Source organism: Gorilla gorilla, chromosome 5 (genome assembly GCF_029281585.2).
Source record: "Gorilla gorilla gorilla isolate KB3781 chromosome 5, NHGRI_mGorGor1-v2.1_pri, whole genome shotgun sequence".
Taxonomy (NCBI): Eukaryota; Metazoa; Chordata; class Mammalia; order Primates; family Hominidae; genus Gorilla; species Gorilla gorilla.
This window is the reverse complement of record NC_073229.2, coordinates 48,232,503-48,259,103: the sequence shown is the minus strand read 5'-3', so window position 1 is coordinate 48,259,103 and position 26,601 is coordinate 48,232,503. Positions and strand designations below refer to the sequence as shown.

At 47.7% G+C, this 26,601-nt stretch overlaps 2 protein-coding genes across 4 annotated transcripts; one reads left to right on the top strand and one right to left on the bottom strand.

Moving 5' to 3' along the window:
• Positions 1–7,147: 7,147 nt before the first annotated feature.
• PRR3 (proline rich 3) lies at positions 7,148–14,463 on the bottom strand. 2 transcript variants are annotated; one of them, XM_004043577.5, is made up of 4 exons: positions 13,418–13,573; positions 12,656–12,718; positions 8,743–9,033; positions 7,148–8,478 (listed from the first exon to the last, which is right to left on the bottom strand). In XM_004043577.5, exons 1-4 carry the CDS (start codon positions 13,521–13,523, stop codon positions 8,372–8,374), a joined length of 567 nt encoding a protein of 188 aa, XP_004043625.1. In that variant the 5' UTR covers positions 13,524–13,573; the 3' UTR covers positions 7,148–8,371. The 2 variants fall into 2 exon arrangements, with proteins under 2 accessions (XP_004043625.1, XP_004043624.1); XM_004043576.4 differs by lacking the exon at positions 12,656–12,718 and having other exon boundaries at positions 13,418–14,463.
• On the top strand, positions 14,402–24,901 carry GNL1 (G protein nucleolar 1 (putative)). Of its 2 annotated transcripts, none has more exons than XM_004043575.4 (12): positions 14,402–14,734; positions 15,146–15,311; positions 15,675–15,811; positions 15,951–16,102; positions 16,220–16,291; positions 17,309–17,516; positions 17,687–17,782; positions 18,204–18,398; positions 23,334–23,512; positions 23,590–23,752; positions 24,028–24,168; positions 24,552–24,901. In XM_004043575.4, exons 1-12 carry the CDS (start codon positions 14,662–14,664, stop codon positions 24,791–24,793), a joined length of 1,824 nt encoding a protein of 607 aa, XP_004043623.1. In that variant the 5' UTR covers positions 14,402–14,661; the 3' UTR covers positions 24,794–24,901. The 2 variants fall into 2 exon arrangements, with proteins under 2 accessions (XP_004043623.1, XP_055245898.1); XM_055389923.2 differs by lacking the exon at positions 14,402–14,734 and adding an exon at positions 14,804–15,049.
• The last annotated feature ends 1,700 nt before the right edge of the window (positions 24,902–26,601 follow it).

The following is a 26,601-nucleotide window of genomic DNA, read 5'->3' as shown; positions in this document are numbered from 1 at the left end:
TCTGATCGGTCCAGTGTTGAAATGTGTCACAAAATCCCGAGGTGTACAATTGTAAACAGGGAACTGGAGCCCAACATGCAGAAGTCATGGTGCAGTGGAGCTTCGGTTCATGTATTTTTTTTGGTAACAGCTTTACTGAGATATAATTGACATACAATAAACTGTACACAAAATAAAATGGCACCCAAAATAAACTGCAAAGTATCACTTAAATAAGTTTTGACATGCATAAACCCAGTAAACTATCACCACAATCAAGACTTTGGTTCACTTCTAACTCTACCACTTAATATGGGAGCTTGAGCAAGGTGCTCCTGTAGTTCTGTCAGCTCTCAAACCACTACAATCATGCTTTTGTTGCCACCATTGTCTGAATTCACACTTGCCAAAGTCAACAGATCTGGGGCCATCCTACTCACTCTCCCATCAATGTTTGATAGACTTGGTCGCTCCCTCCCTCCTTTGTTTTCTTCAGGGACACTACTCTCTATAGGTTTCCTTTGCATCTAATGGGCTTCTCCTGAAGTCTAAATGTTGAAGTGCCTCAGGGCTAAATCTTTGACACTCTCCTTAATCTAGACTTATCACCTATCACCTCCTGACTTTAAATACCATCTATAACCAATGAAGATTCCCAAACTTCTCTTGCTGGCCCCCAACTTCTGCCCCGAGCTCCAGGCTCATGAATTCAACTGCTTATGGGACATCTTCTCTGAGATCTTTAATAAATCTCTCTCATACGTACAAAATGGAGCTCTTGTTCTTACTCCTAAAGCCTGTCTCTTCCACGCTTCCTCATCAAGAAATTGCACCACAGGTCATTCAGTTATTTGGGCCAAAACTGAAAGGTCATCATCCTCTTTCTCCATTCCTCCTCCCCTAATCAATCCATCAGCCAGCTAAGTCTGCCTCATTTTTTCATTCATCTGTTCAACAAATATATTTATTGAGTGTATAGTATGTGCCAGGCACTCTTCTACGCTCTTGGGATACTACTGAATAAAATAAAGATCTCTGATTACATTTCTAGCAGGGGAGATGATCCTATAGATAAAAGAAAATATGGATCAAGTTTAAAAGTATCAAGAGGACAGATTTTAGTCTTAAATGAGGCCTCAGTAAAGTGAAATTCAAGCAAATCATTAAAGAAGATTAGTTTTGGCCACATGGATTTCCAGGAGAAGGGCCTTTCTAGCATAAGAAACAGCTGGAGTAAAGCCCTATGACAGGAGTGTTTGGACATACATGGGGAACAAACAGGAAGGAGGCAAGAGGGGCTGGAGTGGCATGAGTGAGCCAGAGTTGTGGGAAAGGTGAAAAGAGAAGTAAAGCAGGGTCTGGATTGGGAAAGGTCTTTTAGATTATCTTAAGGATTTTGGCTTCTTCTGTTGATTTAAATGGAAGTCACTGCAGAGTTCTGAGCAGAGTGATGTGATCCAACCTACATTTTAAAAGGATGACCTGGCCCGGGGCGCGGTGGCTCGTGCCTGTAATGCCAGCACTTTGGAAGTCCTAGGTGGGTGGATCACGAGGTCAGGAGACTGAGACCATCCTGGCTAACATGGTGAAACCCCATCTCTACTAAAAATACAAAAAAGTTAGCTGGGCGAGGTGGCGGGCGCCTGTAGTCCCAGCTACTGGGGAGGCTGAGGTAGGAGAATGGCATGAACGCAGGAGGCAGAGCTTGCAGTGAGCCGAGATCCCGCCACTGCACTCCAGGTTGGGCGACAGAGCGAGACTCCGTCTCAAAAAAAAAAAAATAATAAAATAAAATAAATAAAAGGATGACCTGGCCAGGTGCAGTGGCTCACACCTGTAATGCCAGTACTTTGGGAGGCTGAGGCAGGAGAATTGCCTGAGCCCAGGGGTTTGTGACCAACCTAGGCAACATAGCGAGACCCCTTGTCTCCGTATATAATACAATTTTTTTATTTTTATTTTATTTTATTTTTTTGAGACAGAGTCTTGCTCTGTTGCCCAGGCTGGAGTGCAGTAGCGTGATCTCGGCTTCCTGCAACCTCTGCCTCCTGGGTTCAAGCAATTCTCCTGCCTCAGTCTCCTGAGTAGCTGGGATTACAAGCGTGCGCCACCATGCCTGGCTCATTTTTGTATTTTTAGTAGAGACGGGGTTTCACCATGTTGGTCAGGCTGGTCTCGGACTCCTGACCTCGTGATCTGCCTGCCTCGGCCTCCCAAAGTGCTGGGATTAGAGGCGTGAGCCACCACGCCTGGCCTATAACATTTTTTAAATTGTTAAATAAAAAGGATGACTCTGGAGGCTGTGCTGAGAACAACCTGGGCGGGAGGTGGGAGGGGGCGGGCAGCAAAGAATGGGCAGAAATGACAGAAGCAGGGAGATCTATTAGGAGGTGATGGTGACTCAGACTAGGGTGACAGCTGTGGAGGTGTGAAAAAGGCTGGTTTCTGAATGTATTTTGGAAAAGAGCCAACAAGTTTAGTTAATGGATTGGAGGTCATGTTTGACAAATAGAATTAAGGATGACTCCAATATTTCTGGCCTGAGTTAACTAGAAAGATGTAATTGCCATCAACTGAGACTAAAACATAACCCAAATTTGACCACTTCTCTCCACCTCTACCCTGACCAAGCCATCATCTCTTCTCCCTGGACCACTGCACTGCACTGGCCTCCTAACTGGTCTGCCTGCTGTCATTCTCATTCTCTAGTCTATCCTTCACACCTACAGTCAGAGGTAGTTTTAAAATGTAAATCCATGGGCCAATCGCGGTGGCTCACGCCTGTAATCCCAGCACTTTGGGAGGCTGAGGCGGGCGGATCAAAAGGTCAGGAGTTCAACACCAGGCTGGCCAACATGGCGAAACCCTGTGTCTACTAAAAATACAAAAATTAGCCAGGCGTGGTGGTGGGCGCCTGTAGTCCCAGCTACTTGGGAGGCTGAGGCAGGAGAATCACTTGAACCCGGGAGGTGGAGGTTGCAGTGAGCTGAGATCATGCCACTGCACTCCAACCTGGGTGATGGAGCAAGACTCCGTCTCAAAAAGAAAAAAAAAAAAAGTAAATCCATTTGTTCAAAGTATAAAAGTATTTAAAAAAGTATAAAATCCAGAATAAAATCCAAATGCTTTACCATAGTTTATAGGGCTCTGTACAATATGCCCTCTGTTAAACATCTTGATCCCATCTCCCACAGTCTAGCCACACTGGGCTTTTTTTTTTTTTTGAACCAGGATCTTGGTCTGTCATTCAAGCTGGAGTGTAGTGGTATAATCATAGCTCACTGCAACCTCAAAGGATCCTCCCACCTCAGCCTCCAACTAGCTAGGACTACAGGCACACGCCACCAGGCCTGGGTACTTTTTAAACATTTTTGCAGAGTCAGGGTCTCACCATGTTGCCCAGGCTGGTCTCAAACTTCTGAGCTCAAGCAGTGCTCCTGCCTCAGCCTCCGAAAGTGCTGGGACTGCAGGAATGAACCACCACGCCTGGCCTGGCCTTCTATTTTTACTTCAAACACCCCAGAGTCATTCCTGCATCAAGGCCTTTGCCTTTGCTGTTCCCTGTGCCTGGAACGCACTTTCTCTGTGTGTTCATATGGTTTGTTCCCTCGTTTAATTTTCTCTCTATGTGTTACCTCCTCAAAGCAGCTCTCTCTTTGTATCAACCTGTTCTCTTCTACCTGTCACTCTCTAACCTCTTTTTTCACTTTATTTTCATTTGAAGCATTTACTATTACTTAAAATTATATTACCTATGTATATTGTCTATCATCCTCAAAGCAATGTAAGCTCCATATGGGCAGGGATTTTGTCCTTTTTATTGATGTAGCTCCAGCTCCTAAAACAGTGCTTGCCCTACAGTAGGCACTAAAATGTTCACTGAAAGTATGCAAAGCTTGGCCAGGTGCAGTGGCTCATGCCTATAATCCCAGCACTTTGGGAGGCCGAGGCAGGTAGATCACCTGAGGTCAGGAGTTCGAGACCGGCCTGGCCAACATGGTGAAACCCCCATCTCTACTAAAATACAAAAAATTAGCCGGGTGTGGTGGTGGGCACCTGTAATTCCAGCTACTCGGGAGGCTGAGGCAGGAGAATCGCTTGAACCACCCCCTCTCCCCCCCCAAAAAAAGTATGTGAAGCTTAAATAAGACAAAGACAATGTCTATAAAGAGCTTAGCAGGGTACCTGGCACTGAGCAAGCAGCCAGGTGACGCCACACTCTGAGATCTCTCCCTGCCTCTCCGTCATCCCTCCTTAGTCTCCTTGTCTGGCTTATCCTTGTCCTTCTTCACTTAGCAATTCAATGTCAGAGTTCCTCAAGGCTAAGTTCTGGGCCCTTCATCTACAGATTCCTCAGAGAGGTCTATCCTAGCCACCATGTCTTTTTTTTTTTTTGGATATGGAGTCTCGCTCTGTTGCCCAGGGTGGAGTACAATGGTGCAATCTCAGCTAACTGCAACCTCTGCTTCCTGGGTTCAAGCCATTCTCCTGCCTCAGCCTCCCAAGTAGCTGGGATTATTTATAAATGCCCACCACCACACCTCGCTAGTTGTTGTTATTTTAGTAGAGACAGGGTTTCACCATGTTGGCCAGGCTGGTCTTGAATTCCTGACCTCAGGCGATCCACCCGCCTCAGCCTCCCAGAGTACTGGGATTACAGGCGTGACCTACCGCGCCCGGCCACCATGTCTTGAGTAGCTCCCCAACTACTGTTTCTATTCAGTACCCCATTTATTTCCTTCATATGATTCATCTCAACCTGTAATTATATGTTTGCATACTTTTAAGAAAAACAGTCCCTGAGAATTGGGAACTGGCCTGACAATAACTGGCAGGCTTTGGTGTTGCTGGGAGCTGGCCTGTTGCCCATAGTTAGGCCATGGTACTCTTGTTGAACATAAACTATCTCACAGAAAATCAGTGTCAGACAAGGTCATCCTGTGTTTGTGATGAAATTAGACAAACTTCAAAATCTTGTCTAAGCACAAAAACACCAAACAGTTCCCTGTCAGCTAAAATGTGTTGGCTTTCTTACCTTACAGCTTTAGCCATATTTCATTTCTCCCTCCTTCTAGATAAGATTAAGAAGTAGTCATAGAATTGCCCCTGCTTTCTGACAGCATCTAAGCCAGAACAATTTCCTGTTTCTTTTGAAATCACCAAACACAAACCCTAATCCTGTCATTCCTAGCCCCCTTTTAGGGAGATAACCTCTGTAGAATTAATAAACTCAACTTAAATGCTTGCCCATAAGTTGAGGAGCTATAAGTTAACTTTTAAGAAGTTTCTTCCGGCTGGGCGCGGTGGCTCACGCCTGTAATCCCAGCACTTTGGGAGGCCGAGGCAGGCAGATCACCAGGTCAGGAGATCGAGACCATCCTGGCTAACACGGTGAAACCCCATCTCTACTAAAAACACAAAAAATTAGCTGGGCATGGTGGTGGGCGCCTGTAGTCCCAGCTACTCGGGAGGCTGAGGCAGGAGAATGGCGTGAACCTGGGAGGCGGAGCTTGCAGTGAGCCGAGATCATGCCACTGCACTCCAGCCTGGGCGACAGAGCTGAGACTCCGTCTCAAAAAAAAAAAAAGAAGTTTCTTCCCAGACAACTGGTGTTCTCAGCCCTTCCTCCTTCCTGAGGCTTTGAACATGGACGAGGAAGCCAGAGCTTCACTTTGGACAGTGAATAGAAGTTTGTGGTTGTGAATCTGAAAGTTGGGGGTTGAGGTTCTGAATACTCAGGGACCTTGTAGTGGTGGCATTGTCACACATCTTGGATTGTTGATTGTCCACCTCTTGACCTGTGAGAGAAATAAACTTCTATCTTTTTTAAAATTATTTATTTTTATTTTTATTTTTTATTTATTTATTTTTGAGATGGAGTCTTGCGCTGTCGCCCATGCTGGAGTGCAGTGGTGCGATCTCAGCTCACTGCAAGCTCCGCCTCCTGGGTTCATGCCATTCTCCTGCCTCAGCCTCCCGAGTAGCTGGGACTACAGACGCCGGCCACCACGCCTGGCTAATTTTTTTTTCTATTTTTAGTAGAGATGGGGTTTCACCATGTTAGCCAGGATGGTCTTGATCTCCTGACCTCGTGATCCACCCACCTTGGCCTCCCAAAGTGCTGGGATTACAGGCATGAGCCACCGCGCCCAGCCATAAACTTCTATCTTAAGACTTCTTTTTAAATGGCAGTTACATAAGCCAGAACTACCTGGAGAAATCTGATACTTTTATTTTGACCTGTAATTTTCAAATGTCTACTTTTCTCCAACTCTACTACCCAAGTCTATGTCACCATCATGGCTCACTTGTACTACTGAAGTAGCCAGTAGCCTTCTAACTAACTTCCAGGTCCAAGGTGGGCCCTTTCCATACAAGCTGGTTTTTTTTTAAAAAAGCCAGCCTAAGCCATGATACTCCCCTGTCTAAAATTCTTCAAAGGCTTCTGTTCTAAGAAAAGAGCCAAATCTTCATGTTTTCCAAGGCCCTGAGTGGTCTAACTTCTCTTTCTTCTGCATCATCTCCCACTGTCCCTAGGTTTCTTAGCTCCTCTTCCCCTAGGTCTTTTAGCGAAGACCTTTGCCTTGACTTCCCTCTCCCACCCCATCTCCTGTTTATCCTTTGGAGCTTGTCTCAGTTGCATCTCCTACCCTGACTCCCTTTATTACACAACTCTCTTTCACCCTCTTTTCTTCCCTGTCTTCTTCCCAGCACTTTTGACAGGTTTAACTTTACATGCTATTTGTGATTAGGAGAAACCTGTCTTCCCTGTACATTTTAAATCCATTGGCTTTGGCTGTCAGTTATCTCTAGTGCTTGGTATATTGCCTGGCCCACAGGCATTCTGCAAATTGCTGCTGAAAGACTCCTTCATCATTACCACTCCATAAACACAAACTCTGCAAAGTAAAAAAGTAAAATATTTAAAAATAACTCCACGGACACCTGGCCTTTCCTTTTTCTTACAAAACTTTGCCCTTGAACATAAGGCAGCTTGTTCTGGTTGATGCCTACAGGCTAATGGAACCTCCACTGGTTTTTTTCAGCCTGGAAGAACCTTAAGCTTTGTCATTCCCCATCACTAGTGTGTATGAACTAAAGAATGAGCTGACTCCACCAGGTGAGAACAGCTTCATCTGCACCTCCAGAGATGACTAGAACACAGGGATTAAATAAAATGCTGGTTTCCACTGCATTTATTACTAATATAAAAAAAGTTAAAAAGAAAAAAAAAAACAAAACCTCATTCTCAGTTCTCCAACAGCTCTCACCCTTCCCTCTTGCCAATACAACTCCTGACCCATTTCCTCAGGGCCAGTTCAGAACTGAACCTGTTCACTGCTGTTTTCACAGAAAACAACCAGTGCCAGGGATGTAGGGGAAGAGGATTGGAAGAGGGCAACAGTACTGTCCAGGTTCTACCCAAAGATAGGCAAGGTGGAGATTCACAGAATTCAAATGAATGGACTGGTGGCCTCACAATGACATAGTCTAATTAAAATGGGCTGGAAGGGATCTAGGTAGGATAAAGCCATTGGAGGCTTTATAAGACATGTCATGGGTCTGTGTCAGACTCAGAATAACCAACAGGAGAAGAATGGGGAGGGCCAGGGAGGCAGTCTGATGGAAAGTTCACAATTCTCCCATGTTGGGAAGTGGGAAAGTCCAGAGGGCACCAAGCGCCTCACTCATTTTGGCAGGAAAACTTATTCTAGTGCTGGGAAGTCACAAAAATGCCACGGACACTGAGAAAGGCTACAAGGGGATGCACAGTTTCACAAAGCACGGTGATCATAGACCATAGCGGTGGGGATCATGCTACTGACAGAGAAACTATGAAATCCAAAGGCAGGGAGAGTGGCCTTTTAGGAAGTAACTCTGCACCAGTCACCCAAACTTGACCCCAGGTTAGACAACCTGGCTGAGTTTCACAAGCAGCTGACAACATTGGGGGTAGGGAATGTCACATAAAAAGGACTTAAAGCAAGCAGCTAAAAGAAGGGAATGGTAGGAAACCGCTCCAGGGCTCTCAGGAATTGAGGGCAATACTGGGGAACAGGTGGACAGATGCACAAGAAACAGCACCAAAGAGGTTTCCTGTTCAGCAGTCATTTGATGACGGGAAAGAAGATCCAGGAGGCAACTGAAAGGAAGCAAAGATGGGTCCCGAAGGCGAGTCTCTACAGGCTGGATCAGAAGAAAGCGCGTATGCCACGCACCAGTGATGCAACACAACTCTGGACCCCACACGGGGGAGGTGGTGGATGGGGTGGGTGTGTCACTGACTGAGGGTGTTAGAAGAGCCTCACAGTAGCCATCATAGGGCTACAGAGAAATAAATGGCCGCTAGGTCACAGAGAGCTCCTTCCAGCCTGGATGGGAAGGCACAGTCTCACAGAGGAGGTCCATTGACGCCTGGGTGGTAGAAGGCACAGAGGTCCTCATATCGACAGTGGCCCTTTTTGGCAAAATGTCGGCAGACAGGGCGGTCGGATTTGTCTGTGAACAAGTGAAAATGGAACAGTTAAAAATTTGAGCAACAAAGAAAACAAATACAATGAAACGCAGAGACAGAAGGAGAACTGATTTTCTACCCCCTACCATTTCCAGGTATTTTGGAATGGTAGTCTTTCTCCTGGGAAAAATAACATTGAGGTCTACTTCTGCTTCAAAAGCAAAAAGGAAAGCCCAGAGAAGATCGTGAATGATCTTCTGAAAATTAGGTCACTCTGGGAGTAATGGGCATAACAAAATGGACCTCACCTTCCATAACCTGGGGGTCATCCTTGGGCGGGCAGGTATTCTTGATAAGAGACCAGCTTTTGAGCCTTTGAGGGTTTCTCTGTTCTTTGTGAAAGCTTCCCCTGGTGGGACCCCCATGGCCTGGCCCCGGAAAAGGAGGTTCTGCATTGACTCCCCACCAACCACGACCATATGGGCTAGACCTGGGGCCAAGCCCTCTCCGAATTGGGCCTCTACCCCAAGGAGGAGGTGGGAGACTCAGCAGTGGTGGAATCAGTGGTCCCCTTGATCCTGGAGGACCTCTGTGAAGAGCTGGAGAGAGAGAGAGAGAGAGAAAGACACAGGAAGGTGTCTAATGGGCAGCTGAATCCTGATAAGCCGTGATTTAAAAAAATTTTTTTATTGAAGAACAGCATACATAAAGACACACCAGTTTTAAGTGCACAACCCAATTCTCACAAAGTAGACACACTTGAGTTTCCACCACCAGGTGAAGAGATAAAGCCTTATTAGCACCTCAAAAGATCCTCCCCTTGTGCCCCTTTTCCCATTACCCACCCTCCTCCCCAAAGGTAACCACTATCCTGACACCATAGGTTAGTCTTTGCCTGTTTTTGAACTTCACAAAAATGGAATCATACAGTCTGTATTCTTTTATGTCTGGCTCCTTTCGCTCAACATCATGTTTGTGAGATTCATCCAGGTTGCCTGTAGCAGTAGTTCATTCATTTTCGTTGCAGTGTAGTCCCATTGCATGCATACACAACAATTTATTTATCCATTCTACTGATGATGGACATGTGGGTGGTATCCAGTTTGGGGCTATAACGAGAAATGCCACTATAAACATTTTTATACATGTTGTTACACATACGTATGCATTTCTGTTGAGTATATATGTAGTAGAGGTATTACTGGCTTATAAAGTATATGTTATGCTCAAGTTTCATACATAATGCCAAACTTTTTTTTCACAGTGGTTATACCAATTTGCACTCTCACCAGCAGTTGTCCTATAGCCTTGACAACACTTGGAATTGTTAGGTTTTTAAATTTTGCCATGGTGAGTGTGAAAAGTGGTGGTTTTTTTTTGTTTGGTTATTATTATTTATTTAATGAGAGATTGGGTCTTGCCACACTGCCCAGGCTGGTCTTGAACTCTTGGGCTCAAGTGATCCTCCCACCTTGGTCTCCTAAAGTGCTGGGATTACAGGCATGAATCATCATGCCTTGTTTTGTTTGGTTTTTATTGTGGTAAAAAACACATAAAATTTACCATCTTAACTATTTTTAAGTGTACAGTTCAGTAGTGTTACATATATTCATATTGATGTGAAACAGATCTCCAAGTTTTTGTTTGTTTTTTGAGATGGAGTCTCGCTCTGTCGCCCAGGCTGGAGTGCAGTGGCGCGATCTTGGCTCACTGCAACCTCTGCCTCCTGGGTTCAAGTGATTCTCCTGCCTCAGCCTCCCAAGTAGCTGGGATTACAGGCGCCCACCACCACGCCTGGCTAATTTTTGTATTTTTAGTAGAGATGGAGTTTTACCATATTGGCCAGGCTGGTCTTGAATTCCTGATCTCATGATCCGCCCGCCTTGGCCTCCCAAAGTGCTGGGATTACAGGCACGAGCCACCATGCCCGACCTCCAAAAGTTTATCTTGCAAAACTGAAACTGTGTACCCATTAAACAAAACTCCCCTTCCTCCAGCTTCCTTCCCCCAGCCTCTGGTAACCATCATTCTACTGTTTCTTTGAATTTGACTTTATTTTTATTTTTTGTTTTGATAATCTTGCTCTGTCATCCACGCTGGAGTGCAGTGGCGTGATCTCGACTCACTGCAACCTCTGCCTCCCAGGTTCAAGCAATTCTCATGCCGCAGCTACCCGAGTAGCTGGGATTACAGGTGTGCACCACCATGCCCAGCTAATTTTTCTATTTTTAGTAGAGACAGTGTTTTGCCATGTTGGCCAGGCTGTTCTCGAACTCCTGACCTCAAGTGATCTGCCTGCCTTGGCCTCCCAAAGTGCTGGGATTACATGCGTGAAGCACCATGCCCAGCCCCTGAATTTGACTTTAGACACCTCAGATAAGTGGAATAATACACTATGTCTTTACTTAACATAAAGTCCTCAAAGTTCATCCATGTTGTAGTATGTGACAGCACTTTCTTCCTTCATAAGGCTGAATAATATTCCACTGTATGTACACACCACATTTTATTTATCCTTCCATCAGTGGACATGTGGGTTGCTTCCACTTCTTTGTTATTGTGAATACTGCTGCTATGAACATGAGTCTGCAAATATCTCAAGACCCTGCTTTCCATTTTTTTTTTTTGATATATACCTGGAAGCAGGAGTTCTGAGGTAATGCTATTTTTAATTTTTTTGTCATCTGGTAGTTCTATTTTTAATTAAGAGGAACCTCTTCATATTGTTTTCTATAGTAGTTTCACCATTTTATAATCCCAGCAGCAGTACACAAGAGTTCTAATTTCAAAGTGGTATATTTTTATCTTGCATTTACTTGACAATTAATGATATTGAGTACTTGTTCATTTAGACCTTTAGTTCATTTAGATCTCCATTTTAATAAGGTGTCCTGTGTTTTTGTCAATTTTTCAAATGGCTTGTCTGGAAGAGTTCTTTATATATTATAGATACAGGATCTTTATTTGTTATATTTATTGCAAATATCTTCTATTGTATGGCTTCCTGTTAATTTCTTAATGGTATTATTTGGCAAGTTTGTATTTTGTTTTTTCTTTTTTTTGAGACAGTCTCACTCTGTTGCCCAGGCTGGAGTGCAGTGGTGCAATCTCAGCTCACTGCAACCTCCGCCTTCCAGGTTCAAGCGATTCTCCTGTCTCAGCCTCCTGAGTAGCTGGGATTACAGGCACACACCACCATGCCCGGCTAATTTTTGTATTTTTAGTAGAGACAGGGGTTTCACCATGTTGGTCAGGCTGGTCTTGAACTGCTGACCTCGTGATTCGCCCGCCTCGGCCTCCCAAAGTGCTGGGATTACAGGCGTGAGCCACTGTACCCAGCCGCAAATTTATATTTTCTAACGGAGTTCAATTTATCAATCTTTCCTTTATGGTTAGTGTGTATACGTGCATTTGTCTGTTTAAGAACTCTTAGCTACTCTTAGAAAATACATTTACTTTCTAGAATAATTATTCTCTTACCTTTTATACTTAGATCTACAGTCCATTTGAAATAGATCTTTGTATATGATTATGAGTGCAAGGTGAAATTCCATTTTTTTCACATGAATATCCAATTGATCCAATATCATTTATTGAAAAGACCAACTTTTCAGTTCCATCTTCATCATAAATGAAGTGTCCACACATGTATGGGCCTGTTATTGGACTCTTCGGGACATAAGTCCTGTTGACTTATGTCTATCATTGTTTCCAAACTGCATCGTTGTAACTATTGTAGCTTTATAGTAAGTCTTTTTTTCTTCTTGTATTTAGAGACAGGATCTCACTATGTTGCCCAGGGTGGCCTCAAAAACTCCTGGGCTCAAAGGATCCTCGCACCTCAGCCTCCTGAGTAACTGGGACTACAGGCATGTGCCACCATGCCCAGCTTACAAATCTTGATATTCATAGTAAGCCCTCCCACTTCAAGATTGTCTTGACAGTCACCTTGATATTTTGCATTTCCCTATAATAATGTGTATTTCCACAAAAACATTATGGGTGTTCTGACTTGGAATGCATGAAATCTATTTATCAATTTGGGAAGAAGTGACATTTTTACAACATTGAGTTTTTAAATCAGCAAATATACAACTTCTCTCCATTCATTTAGGGATGGAATCCCTGATCTTTTATTTTTAAGTCCTTCCTGGGTTTTATCCCCTCCCTTGCTGTCTTCTCTACGACCTAATACAAGGATCAGGGCCCCTTCCTCCTCACCTGACTTAGGGTCGCCAGGTTTTCCATTGGCCATGGGGGGAGGGCCCAGAAGGCTGGGTGGTCCTAAGAGCAGACATGAAAATATGGTCATCAGAATGGATTAAAGGACTGATGATTCTGTTCTTAGGTGTTTTTCTTGTATTACTTATTTCTTAATTCAACCAGTAAAGTCAGGTATATTTTCAGCAGTCTTAGGAGTTCTCACCCCATCTATCTGCCCTTTTTTCTGCAAAGCTGTTTCAGGGTTTGCAAAAAGTAGATATTCAATCAAAGGGGATAATGCAGGAAAAGATACTGACAACTTTTTTTCTTCACCGTACCGTCGCTATCCAAAACAACCTAAGTGTCTCCAGACATGAACCAATCCCTCACCTTAACTGCTGGCCAGAGGACTAGTTTAGAGAAAGCTGCACCTGTACCTTTTCAGTCAAAGTCTGGATACAAACTGTCATCCCAGTCATCGCAATCTGCAACATCTCTACTACCCCTTTCCCCTACTGTTCTGCGGCTGCGCAAAAGAGCTCTTTATTCTCTCCACCCCCGCCTTCTCCAGAAAGGTCTGGGGCCGTATTGAGGTTGATGGTTCCAGTAAGAGAACTCCTGGTTCAAGGCTCCATTTGGGACAGCCCCACTTCCATCCCTCCCCAGCGCGTGCGCCCTTCCTCCTTCCGTTACAGCCCCCTCCTTCGCACCTTATTAGCCCCTAGCCCCTTGCCCGGACGGGCTTGACAGGCATGTGCACATCCCTCCCAGACCCCTCACCGATGGGACTCCCATCCTCCTCATCTCCAGTCTCTTCCCGCTCGGGCAGTGGGGGCTGCTGCTGTGTCGGTGGCTGGTGCTGATTCTGCTTCTTTCGTTTCGGCATCGTGTCTGCGGCAATGGCTGCAGCGGGATTTGGAGGGTAGTGAGGAAGGGGCACGCGGGGATTCTGTTTCCGCTTCCGGGGGGTCGGTGGGCAGCAATGCTGAGGCTCCCGCCATTCCACTTCCGGAAGGTTGCGGAGAACATCTGCGGCGGCCGCATTCCGGAGCAAACTGCCTCCCTCCGTCTCTGCCAGGCATGGCGGCAACCTCACACCTTCCCTTTGCTGCGTTTCTATAAATGCTTTGAAAAAATTACTCTCTTCTTCCCTCGCTGGAAAACACCACAACCAGCTCGTCAGAGTGTGTCACAGAGTCAACAGGCTCTCGGGCCAGAGGGCCTGAGGACTGTCGCACCGTAAGATCGCCACATCCGGTCCTCGGTTACTATGGTAACAGCTGCAGGCACAACTTCGTGCCCTTTGACCTCCCCCCAAAAGTCCGTGTCCCGCTTGGGTTTCCCTTCTCGCCCGCTTTTGCACTTATGATCTGTAAACCTGCTCCTTATCATCGTTCCCACAAGGAATTTGGGTCCCAACAGGTCGGCACCCAGGACTCTCAGACCGCCGCCCTCCCCTAAAGACCTCTGACCGTGCCCCGGGTGTAGTCCAGCAACCTGGACGCACAGTCTCGGCTTTCCACTAAGGTCAAGCCCGGGGCTTGGTAGTATAGCCTCAGCGTGTCCACGCCCCCTCTCCCCTAGGTAGTAGGCCCCGCCCTCCGCTCCGCCGCCCCCTCCAGGTGAGTGGTAGCTTCTCCCGGGAGCGCAAGGTAGTGATGACACGCGCCCCCCCTCCTCCGAACGCGAGTTGGTAGCGTCCGTGACGGAGTTAGCCTGGTCCTCCCACGCGCGCCTCCTTCCTCGCCGCCGGGGCGCCCTCTCGGTGCCACTGGCTCTCACGTGCCAGTAGCCCACCCCGCATCATCCTCTCGCCTCGCTCCTGGAGGGAAGTGACTATATCTCCCCCGTCCGCCTTCCATCGCCGCCGCGGCGGTAATTCTGTCGGGCCCGCCCGCTGACGTCACCTGCTAGCCCCGCCTCCTCTAGGGTCCCGGGCCCCTGCGGCGGGGGCTGCCCCGGGGGGCAGTCAGTTGAGGCGGCGGGAGCTCGGCGGAGGGCGGGCCAGGTGACTGGTCCGGGCAATGCCGAGGAAGAAGCCATTCAGCGTGAAGCAGAAGAAGAAGCAGTTGCAGGACAAACGGGAGCGGAAGAGAGGTCAGTGCGGGAGCGGGAGGAGGGGGCGGGGCTCGGGCTTCCGCACATCTGGAAGGAGGGGTGTGCCCGCTGCACCTCTGGGGATCGTGGGAGGGGGTCGTGGGATCGCGTCAACCCTCGCGGCCTATCGCGGAGGGGATCCCCCACCCCCTCCTACATCTGGAAGGGGTGGGGAAGGATGGAGAGTTGGGGGAGGGGAATCCCTCCAGCTAGCACGGGGCGCCGTCCCCACTGCTCCCTGGAGGAGTGACTCCCCCCACGCACATCCGGGAGGGTCCCGAATAGGGTGTCTGGGAGGACTGAACATCGGAAGAAGTTGAGTGGGATGAAAGGGAGTCAGGCCGATGGGGGAGAGGGTCTTATGGCCCCTGAGAGCTGGCCAGCACTGGCGTCACCGGCCCCTCCCCGCAGGGCTTCAAGATGGGCTGCGCTCCAGTTCCAACAGCCGCAGCGGGAGCCGGGAGCGGCGAGAGGAACAGACCGACACCTCGGACGGGGAGTCTGTGACCCATCATATCCGCAGGCTTAACCAGCAGCCTTCTCAGGGGCTGGGTCCACGAGGCTACGACCCAAATCGGTGAGGGTGGGAGGGGGCGCTGGTCCCGGCTTTCCCGCCTACCCGGAAGTCAGAGCTTTGGGGGAAAGCGGGCTGCTACTGGTGAAGACGGTGGGCCTGGGATGCCACAGTTCTCCGCTAGCCACTCGGCTCCCCACAGCGAGCCACAATCTTCCTTTCCAGAGGGGCTGGAGAGAGTTGGGCTTTTAGAAGGAGAAGGCTGAATATTGCCTGAAAGAAGGACTTGGGGGAAGTCTGACTTGAGAGAGGAGACTTGAACGACTCTGGAGAGAATGGTTTGCGAAGTTGATTGTACAAGAGGGGAGAAAATAGGAGTTTGTGGCCACAGGATTGCTCTGGATGTCTCGGTCCCTGTTCCCTTAGATACCGACTGCATTTTGAGAGAGACAGCAGGGAGGAGGTAGAGAGGAGAAAGAGAGCAGCCCGGGAGCAAGTTCTACAGCCGGTCAGTGCTGAGGTGTTGGAGCTGGACATCCGGGAGGTCTATCAGCCTGGCTCAGGTGAGTGAGAGCAAGACAGGCATTGGGCTGAGGAAGGAGTTTGGAAAGGTAAGAGCCGACTGTGAGGAAGGAGGGGTCTGGGATATACTCTTGAATCCTGAAGATTTCCTCACACTTGGACTTTTTCCTGAATTCCCAGTTCTGGACTTTCCTCGACGTCCTCCTTGGAGCTATGAGATGTCCAAGGAGCAACTAATGAGCCAAGAGGAACGGAGCTTCCAAGACTATCTTGGGAAGATTCATGGGGCTTACTCCTCTGAGAAACTCAGCTACTTTGAGCACAATCTGGAGGTGACAGTGTACTCTAGGGACAGGAGTGGGGCATAGTGACCTATGGTCAAATTGGTTTGGGATCAGGCTGGAGAGGGACTCTGTTTTCAGTTTCTCTTCCTGATCCTGTCTTTTTAGACATGGAGGCAGCTGTGGCGGGTGTTAGAGATGTCTGACATCGTCCTGCTTATCACTGATATCCGACATCCAGTGAGTACTAGGGATAAGGGTGGGCAAGGAGGAGGGAGAAAGGTTTTTCAGGGGCAAAGGTCAGAGGCAAGAGTTGGGAGACAGAGAGGTATCTATCTTCCTGTCTTTCTAATCTCTACCTAGTGCTGATGTCCGCAGTTAGGAACTCAGTTTTTTATTCTCTTATAGCCTGTCATTCCTCCCTTGGCCAGCTCACTCTTCTCTTCAAAACAGCCATGTCCTGTCCTTTAGCTCATCACAGACCAATAGAAAATCCAACTGTTGGAGCTCCAGGGATTCTATGAATGCAGCTGGGGACTTCCTCCTGCCCAGCCCAAAGATGCCCTTTCTTCCTTATCTCATTTCTCTAGCACTGCCACATCAGTTGCTACAGAACCCACCTGGAATGCTAGAGTAGTAGTTAAGGCTGTAGACTGCTGCTGGACTGCCCTGTGTGAATCCTAGCTCTGCAACTTCACTCTTGTCCTCCAGTGGGAGAAAGGGAGGTCTGTGAGGACCATTTAGGTTGGAGGTCCTTAATAATATGTACACACACATACTCACACGTACATCATGTGCACATCAATATACACAGGCATGTTTGCACACATGTTCACAGTCACATTAACACACAAACATGCACACATGTGCATGTACTTGCATGCATGCATATATGCACGTGTACACACTTATATAGTTGTGCACACACAAAAAAGCAGACTAATTTCTACCCTAACCCCCATCCCTGTTTCCGATCCCAGCCTTTACCTCAGTGTGCTGAGTGATGCTGTTTCCTTGTCTTGTTTTGGGTTCATTTCCATCTCTAATCATGACCTATAGGAAGCCCTCTGAGACTCAGAAGTATTACTAACCCCTGTTTTGTCTTTGTTTTTCAGTTTGTCTGGTTTATAGTTTTTAGCCCAGAGTCTGCTACCACCAGGGCCTTGTCTCTGAGCTACACCTGCTGAGTAGGGAGCTGGAGGCAGAGAACTCTGGGTTGACTTTCACTGCTCCATCCTCTTATCAACTCTGTCCTAGGTTGTGAATTTCCCACCAGCACTTTATGAGTATGTGACTGGAGAACTTGGGCTGGCCCTGGTGCTGGTTTTGAACAAGGTGGATCTGGCCCCGCCAGCTCTTGTGGTTGCCTGGAAGCATTATTTCCATCAACACTATCCCCAGCTCCACGTCGTCCTTTTCACCTCTTTTCCTCGGGACCCCCGCACCCCACAGGACCCTAGTAGTGGTGAGTGGGCAATGAGAGAGGGCAACTTGGGAGAGGTCAGTTGGCAGGGGACAAAGGGGAGAACAGAGAGGCTTATTGACAAGGGGGCACCTGGTCTTGGGCCTAAGGGTGGTGGGAGAGATGAGAGGCCTAAGCCCATGTGCCAATCCTTTTGTGCCCTCTGATCTCAGTCTTGAAGAAGAGTCGGAGGCGGGGGAGAGGATGGACTCGGGCTCTGGGGCCAGAGCAGTTGCTGAGAGCCTGTGAAGCCATCACTGTGGGGAAAGGTATGTGGCCCTTAGAGGAGGGCTGTAGGAGGACATGGGGGAGACCAAAGATGCAGAATCATTTTGCTCACCTTTCCTGAAGCCAACCCTCTATGGTGGATATGTGCAAGAGGCCAGGGGAAGGGACAGAATAAGGAGCAGACTGACTTGGTGGGACGAGAGGCAGCAGGTAGTCAGGAGCCTCAGTGGCTTGCTGCCTTTAGCCTTCCCAGTACTTTTTAGAAGCTCAGAGAAACATGCGTGATTCCAGGGAGGGTGGGGTCAAATGACTTTTGGGAGATTCTCTGACCTGCTCTTGTTTAGGTTGGCACTGTACAACTCCAGAGGGTGCCAGTTACATAATCTGTGCAGGGCACAGTATGTGCCATCATGCACAGCAGCCCTGGGGAGAACCTCTTTAATCTTCTCCTTCTTTGAGCAGTGGACTTGAGCAGCTGGCGGGAGAAGATTGCTCGGGATGTGGCTGGGGCCACCTGGGGTAATGGCTCTGGGGAGGAGGAGGAAGAGGAGGATGGCCCAGCAGTCCTGGTGGAGCAGCAGACTGATTCAGCAATGGAACCAACTGGCCCAACCCGAGAGCGCTACAAGGATGGGGTGGTGACCATCGGCTGTGTGGGTAAGGAAGTGGCAGCTTGTGCGTGGTGGCCTCCAAGGAGGTACAGAGTTTTCATATTCGGAGAAGAGAGAGGGCGATCAGGTCTCATTAGGCCCCAGGGTATCTGAGGGGTGATCTCTGCCAGTGGCGGTGGGCAAGGCAGAAGAGGCATCTGCTGCAGTGGAAGGATCATGACAGCCTGAGTTAAATTCCACCTCTTCTCAGCTGTGAGGTCTTGAGTAAGTGATTTTGCTACTCTGAGTCTTAGTTACTTTGATTTTAAAAATAAGGACATTGATACCTGAGTAAAAGAATGGATGACGGCCATGTGTGAGGGCTCATGCCTATAGTCCCAGCGCTTTGGGAGGCTGAGGTGGGAGGATTGCTTGAGACCAGGAGCTCAAGACTAGTCTGGGCAACATAGTGAAACCCCATCTTTACAAAAGATAAAGAAAAATAGCCAAGTGTGGTGGTATGTGCCTGTAGTCTCAGCTACTTCAGAGGCTGAGGCAGGAGGATCACTTGAGCCCAAGAGTTCAAGGCTGCAGTGAGCTATGATTGTGCCGCTGCACTCCAGCCTGGCTGACAGAGACCCTGTCTTTAAAAAAAAAGAATGAATGTGAGGAATGATGGGAATAGTGTTAAGAGAGTGTAAGAATGCCTGACAAATAGTGATAACAATAATAACAATTATTATTATTAAAACTCAGTATTTATATGGTGCTTACTATGTAACAGGCACTGTTTTAAGTGGTTTATATAAACCGTTTGAATTGTAGTAATTAGTCTGTAGTACAGTGATCATCAAATCATAGTAGGAGCTCAGCAAGAATTAGTATCCTTCTAGGTTTTAACCCTTTAAGTTTGTTGCCAAGGAGAATCTCCTCTTAAGGGCTTTGTCTCAGCTCACAGTGGAGGAAAAAGGAATGTATGATTAGGACCCAGGGCCCGTCTTCATTTAGGGTGGGAGAGGTAAGAAGAGACCTTGGACAAGTTGTGGTATCTGAGGTGATATTGGAACCAAAAAGGGCCCAACCCAGAATAAATTTGGGAGTGTGGAGTAGGTAGTTGGGCTCCTTGGAAGTGCCCTGACTTATCTCTCAGTGTCCTTTTTGTCTTTGGAAGAACCTGCCTTACTGCTGAGTGATTGCTCCTCTTTCCAGTCATTTCACCCGGCTGTCCCTTCCCTGACTTCTGATCCTAGTCTCCCTGTCACAAGGAGCCTCTGTTCCCTCTCTTAGCAGCCTCTGCTCTAGCTGATCTCTATTCCAGGTGGTGTGAGAGGGAGAGTGTTTGCTGTGGCACAGGCACCCCTGAGTTTGGATTTCCCTCCAGCTCTCATTCATTTACCCATTCAACAAATATGTACTGAACACTTAACCAGGTGCCAGATATTCTAGGGATGGGACATACTGCTGTGGAAATGGCAAAAAGGTCTGTAGATTCATGGAGCTTATTTTCTTGTGAGTAAATAGATTTTGTGATCCGAAATCATGTAGGGGCAGTGAAGGCAATAAAGCAATGAAAGGGGATAGAGAGTGACTGAGAGGAGAGGTGCTCAGGGAAAACCTCCCTGAGGAGAGAACTGGATGATGAGATGAAGTGAGCCATTCAGAACTGTGGGGAAAGGGTCTTGAGGAGGGAATGGGCTTGGAGATTCTAGGACCAGCAAGAGTGCCCAGGGGATTGGAGTATGGGAGCCAGGATGAAGTACTGGGGATGAGGTCAGCAAGATCACCAGGGCCCACATCATGTAGAGCCCTGAGGCTGTGACAGCCATTTTGGATTTTATTCCAAGTCTCATGAGAAGCCAAGGGTAGGTTTTGAACAGGGGAATGATAGGATCTGATTTTGTTTCTTATAAGTTTACCTCCTGAGTAGAGAATAAATGATGGGGGGTGGGCAAGAAAGGGAGCAGAGAGAGCAGTTGAGGCTATTTCAGTAATCTAGGAGAGAAATAAGAGTTGCTTAGAGTAGGATGCTGGAGCTGGAGGTGGTGAGACAGGGCCGGAAGCATGATATATTTTGAAGGTAGAGAAAATGAGATCGCTGATGGCTTGCAGTTGGCACATGAAGGAAAGTGAGGATAAAGAAGGACTTCCAGGTTTTTGTCTTGAGCAACTGGAAATACTGAGATGGGAAGACTGGGGGAGAAGCAGATTTGAAGGCTTTGGGGAGGAGAGGGGAATCAGAAATGAAATTTCAGATTCTTTTTAAATATCCCTAGTGGAGATGTTGAATAGGCAGTGGGTAAGTAGTCAGCAGCTTAGGGGAGAGAAGAGGACGGAAATTTGAATTTGGGAAAGATTTAAATTTGGGGAACCATTGATGGATATAAGTGGTATTTAAAGCCACGGGATTAGGCTGGGCACAGTGGCTCATGCCTATAATCCCAGCCCTTTGGGAGGCTGAGGCAGGTGGATCACTTGAGGCCAGGAGTTTGAGACCAGCCTGGCCAACATGGTGAAACCCTGTCTCTACCAAAAAATACAGAAAATTAGCCGTGTGTGGTGGTGCGTGCCTGTAGTCCCAGATACTCAGGAGGGTGAGGCAGGAGAATTGCTTGAATCCTGGAGGTGGAGGTTACGGTGAGCCAAGATCATACCACTGCACTCCAGCCTGGGTGACAGAGCAAGACTTCGTCAAAAAAAAAAAAAAAAAGCCATGGAATTGGATGAGATGTAGGAGAGAAAGGAAATAGTTGGAGAAGAGGAGGTCAAGGACTGAGCCTTAGGACAAGCCAGCATTTAGTTGGGCAAAGGACAGTGAGAAGGAGGAAAACCAAGGGAGCGTCCCAGAAGTCAAATGAAGAAGGTGTTTGAAGAGGAAAGGAGGGATCAGCTGTGTCAACTGTTGCTGACAGGCCAAATGAGAGAACAGAGACCTGCTCAGCGGGCTTGGCAATGTGAAGATCCGTGGTTTCAGTGGGGTGGAGAAAGCCAAACTGGAGTAGGCCCATAAGAGAAGGTGCAACAACTTCACATAGCATTGTGTGAAAGGAGTCTGACCCAATAGCATCCATACTGCACAATTTCAGTTCTATCAAGTTTGAAAGCTGCAAAATTAAGCTGCATTGTTGAGAGATACACAGGTCATAAACTAAAGAGAAATGTAAGGAGTAGATTTCCTTAAAAGGATAAAGCTTGCATGTATAGAGGGAGAGGATTATGATCAAGAAGGATGAGTGGCGGCCGGTATGGTGGCTCATGCCTGTAATCCTAACACTTTGGGAGGCTGAGGCAGGCGCATTACTTGAGGTCAGGAGTTTGAGACCAGCCTGGCCAACATGGCAAAACCCTATCTCTACTAAAAATACAAAAAGTTAGCCAGGTGTGGAGCCACATGCCTGTGGTCTCAGCTACTCAGGAGGTTGAGGCACGAGAATCGCTTGAACCTGGGAGGATGAGGTTGTAGTGAGCCAACATCGCACCACTGCACTCCAGCCTGGGTGAGGGAGTGAGACTCTGTCTCAAAAACAAAAACAAAAAAAACAAGGACAGATGGAACATGTTGTCACACATTGGGTGGTATGGGGTTCATCAGGCTGCACATGTATGTTCTGTGCATTTTTTGGTATGTTGTAGTTTACAGTTACAAAGAAGATAGCAGGAAGAAATGGTGAAAAAAGTAGGTAAGTCTTTTAAGGAGTTTTCCTGCAAAGCGGACAGAGAACTAGGTCTGGTGGTGGTCGTCAAAGGAGAACTTTTTTCTCCCTCCTTCCCTCCCTTCCTCCTAGATACTTGCATGTGTTGTAAAGAGTGAGCACAGTGGTACATCTTTTCTTAGCCACAGTCAGCTGCCCAGGAGCAGTGCTGAATGGGCAGAGCTGGATTTTACAGGGTTGGGATTTTGCCAGGTGAGTGAGATAGAGGGGAGAGGTAGGACCAGGGAGTTCCAGGTCTGTGAACGGGCCTGGCTGAGGAGCTGGATCATGAAATCTGAGTCAAGTAAGAAGGAAATTGAGGACACGTGTTGGGTATTGCATAGTGTTACTGTGTTAAGGTCAGGGGTCAAAGACTTACTGGAATGGAGTAACCAGAGTAAGTGAGCTGGAAAGATGGGTTGTCAGGGCAGAGAGGGGTGCTTGGAATTGAGGCTTTGGAGCTGTGAAGTGACAAGATGCAGGTATTACCATGGGAGTGGGCAGCTGAGGTGGGGTAAAGGAGATGCTCTGTGGAAGGGAGATGAAGGCACTGAAGTCAGCCAGAAACACAAAAACTGGTAGTGGTGAGTGAGCAGAGTGGCAGTGAGCCCCAAGGCTTCCAGTTTTCTCCTTGGACAAGTCATCATAATTATTATTATTTTTTTTTGAGATGGAGTTTCCCTCTTATTGCCCAGGCTGGAGTGCAATGGTGCGATCTCAGCTCACTGCAACCTCCGCCTCCTGGGTTCAAGTGGTTCTCCTGCCTCAGTCTCCCAAGTAGCTGCAATTACAGGCGCCCACCACCACGCCCAGCTAATTTTTGTATTTTTAGTAGAGATGGGGTTTCACCATGTTGGCCAGGCTGGTCTTGAAGTCCTGACCTCAGGTGATCCACCCGCCTTGGCCTCCCAAAGTAATCACGCTGGGATTACAAGCGTGAGCCACTGTGCCAGGCCAAGTCATAGTAATTATGAGATGTGGATCACTGGTACTGGGTACTTACTGTACTGCAGGCACTGACCCACACAAGTTGTATTGGTTATCTCATTTAATCCTGACCACCCTGAGGTAGGGAGGTGTCCACACTGTAAAATGAAGAAACAGAGGCTCAGAAAGTTAGTTGCCCTGACATCACAAAGCTGGTAAGTGGAAGGGCCAGGATTTAACCCTGGCAGCCCAGAGCGTGATTTGTATTCTGCAATACCATTTCCTTAATTTCTGAGCCTTAGTTCCCCTTTTACCTATAGGTATAGCACTAAGTCCCATCACAGAGTAAAAACCTGTTAAACATTAATTTTCCTTGCCTTCCTCAGGTTTCCCTAATGTGGGAAAGTCCTCGCTGATCAATGGGCTGGTGGGGCGGAAAGTCGTGAGTGTCTCCAGAACCCCGGGCCATACCCGATACTTTCAGACCTACTTTCTTACCCCCTCTGTGAAGCTCTGTGACTGCCCAGGCCTCATCTTCCCATCTCTTCTGCCTAGGCAGTTGCAGGTATGACGGGGAGGGTAGGTAAGGGAAAGAGAGAAGGTGGGACATTGAGGAAGGTACTGAGTACTCATTTCCCTCAGGTCCTGGCAGGGATCTACCCTATCGCCCAGATCCAGGAGCCCTACACTGCTGTGGGCTACCTGGCCTCCCGAATTCCCGTGCAGGCCCTGCTCCACCTGCGCCACCCAGAGGCTGAGGACCCCTCAGTGGAACACCCCTGGTGTGCCTGGGACATCTGTGAAGGTGAGTTCCATGTGCCTGGCTTTGCCCCACCTGGTTTCAGCTGCTCTTCCTTACCTGCCTCGCCTTTTACCCTTCCCTGTCTCCTTTCCTCTCCTCAGAGATTCTGCCATTGATGAAGCTGCTGTCCACTCACCCCTAGATTTTTGTTGCATAGCCAGTAAGATCTCTGGCCTGGAATGTTTTGGGGAAAACTGGAAGGACTGTGTTATGGGAGTGGGAGTATAACTGGTACCTGGTTAATGCTTTCCCTTTCCATTATTCTTTTCTTCCTCCAGCCTGGGCAGAGAAACGTGGTTACAAGACAGCCAAGGCGGCTCGGAATGATGTGTACAGAGCAGCCAACAGTCTCTTGCGGCTGGCAGTGGATGGCCGCCTCACCCTGTGTTTTCATCCCCCAGGCTACAGTGAACAGAAAGGTCAGAGCCCAGATATTCTTCCCCAGCCCCCTGCTATAGCGTAGGTAAAAGGGTGTGGGCTTTGTGGCCAGAGAGAGGGTCAAACCTGGATTCTGTACCTGTTGGCTAGCTCTGTTACTTAACATCTGTGATATTTTCCTGATCTGCAAACTGAGGGTAATAATTGACCCTTAGCATAGTGATTGTAAAGATTGAAGTTGATGTGCACAAAGGTTCTGTTCAGCAATCTGCACATAGGAAGTTGAATGAATGGATGAATGAATGAATGCCAGCAGCTCTAAAGATTATTGTTATTCCTAGTCTTTGCCTCTTCCCCATCTTTCCCTGGCTTTAGTTCCTTGCTCAAAACTCTCCTCCATTTTTTTCTTGTTTTGGTTCCCCAGGCACCTGGGAGTCCCATCCAGAGACCACGGAGCTGGTGGTTTTGCAGGGCAGGGTGGGGCCAGCAGGTGACGAGGAGGAGGAGGAAGAGGAAGAGCTGAGCAGCTCCTGTGAGGAGGAGGGAGAGGAGGACCGGGATGCGGATGAGGAGGGAGAAGGGGATGAGGAGACCCCAACCTCGGCTCCAGGGTCCAGCCTGGCTGGCCGAAACCCTTATGCCCTGCTGGGTGAGGATGAGTGCTGAGTTCCTCGCCCAACGCCATCTTCCCTCCCAGTATCTTTGCTTTTGGACTGACCTGGGGGTATCTCCCCTCTGCCACCCCAATTGTGAATAAAGATTGTTTGCTTTGTAGCCCCTTCCCCAGATGAACTGAGGTGAGAGCGGCTGTTCCAGGCTAACAGCTGTGGGAGGCTTCTCTCCTCTTCTCCCTTCTTTTTTCATGCATTCTCTTTGCAAGGGAAAGTTCTCTTAGGAGTTTAGTAGATTCTCAGTCTCTGAAACCTGCTTCCTCTACCCATTCTCCCACTCTGCACCTTAGGAATCCCGTTATCTACACGGGGAGGGGAGGTCTAAATCCAGCTCCCTTTTGGAGTTTGTGCCATTCTTCGATTTGAGCAGCAGCCCTGTGTGCCCCCTGCTGCCAGACCTGCTCATTCCAGGAGCTTCTGGGAGAAGGAACAGTAAGAGAGGAACTGTGTCCCAAGCTGATGTCTCTTAATGAGATTTTTACAGGAATTGTTCAAATTCAGCAAATATTTATTGAGGGTCTATTGTGTGTCTTGACCTGTGCTGAGCACCAAGCATATAAGGATGTACCACCAGAGCCTGACCTAAATTTGAAGCCTGGCCATGATCAAAACCCCACCTTCAGGCACCCAAGTTTTTGGATTAAGAAGGGTGAATGATGTTCTCCAAATCCTGGGGGCTCATGCAGTATAATTCTAGGACTTCATGTTGATACAAATTTTTAGTTAAGGCAAAACGCTTGTGAAAATGTTGATTAAATGTGTACGAGTAGTTTTAATTACTGGTGAACAACTAGCGTGCACATTTATGATTTGAGCAGAACAGCCCTTTAAGTACAGTGTTAAGTTTCATTGTTTAAAAGCTTGGCAGCTACGAGTATTTGAGGTACATAGGGGCAGGCACAGAACCAGCCTCCTGAGTTCCATTTACTCTGGTTTGGGGGTGGAACAAAGATGATCCAGTGCAGGGTCTGAGCTAGAACCTAGCAGGTGGCCAGAACCATTTTAGGGTTTCACCTCAGCATTTCGGCAGAGATCAGCTCTCTCGTGAGTCCGGGCACCTTAGGCTTTGCTGTATATCCCTTTGTTAAGCCAGCAGCTAGACTCCTAGATTGAATTCTTTTAGAAATGGGAGAATGAGCTTTTTTATTGACTGCCAGTGTTGTCTGTATTGGATGATAGCAAAAAGTGTAGTTGGACAGGTTGCCCACTAGATGGAGGAGTGAGAAGTACCAGACTCCTTTTTTCTCTAAAGCAGATCCTTTCAGGATCTGAGTCACTGGGCAGTTTCTCTAATGCGAGCAGACAGACCCTGTTAACCAAGGAGCAAAGGAAAGTATATTTAAAGAGGCTAAGGTGTTTGGCCACATATTCCTTTAGGTTCATCTCCATTGGTCTCAGTGTGGACATAACCCCTGGAATTCACTCCAGTGCAAAGTTTAAATAATACCAGCATGAGAATGTACTTGAAGGTTTCCCAAAATGTGCTAGACAAGAGAAAAGGTCCCAGCTGAGAGAAAAATCCACCTGTCTCCCATCTGGGGCTCTTTGGCCTCACTGATAGAAAAGGAAAAGGGGCCCAAGCTAAGCTTACTTTGAGGGTTCATGATGTTCAGAGATGCTCAGGGGACTTCTCCGCTGCAGGAGGTGGGGTGAGGACATTGGATTCATTTCCTCAAAATGTGGAGAGAAAGGAGAAAAATCAGAATTCTATTTGTACCTCTGCTTCCTGTGCTGTTTATCTTTGCTTGTCTTTATCTTTTTCCACCTCAGGGGTTTCATCAGGGGTATTTGGGAGAGTCTAGG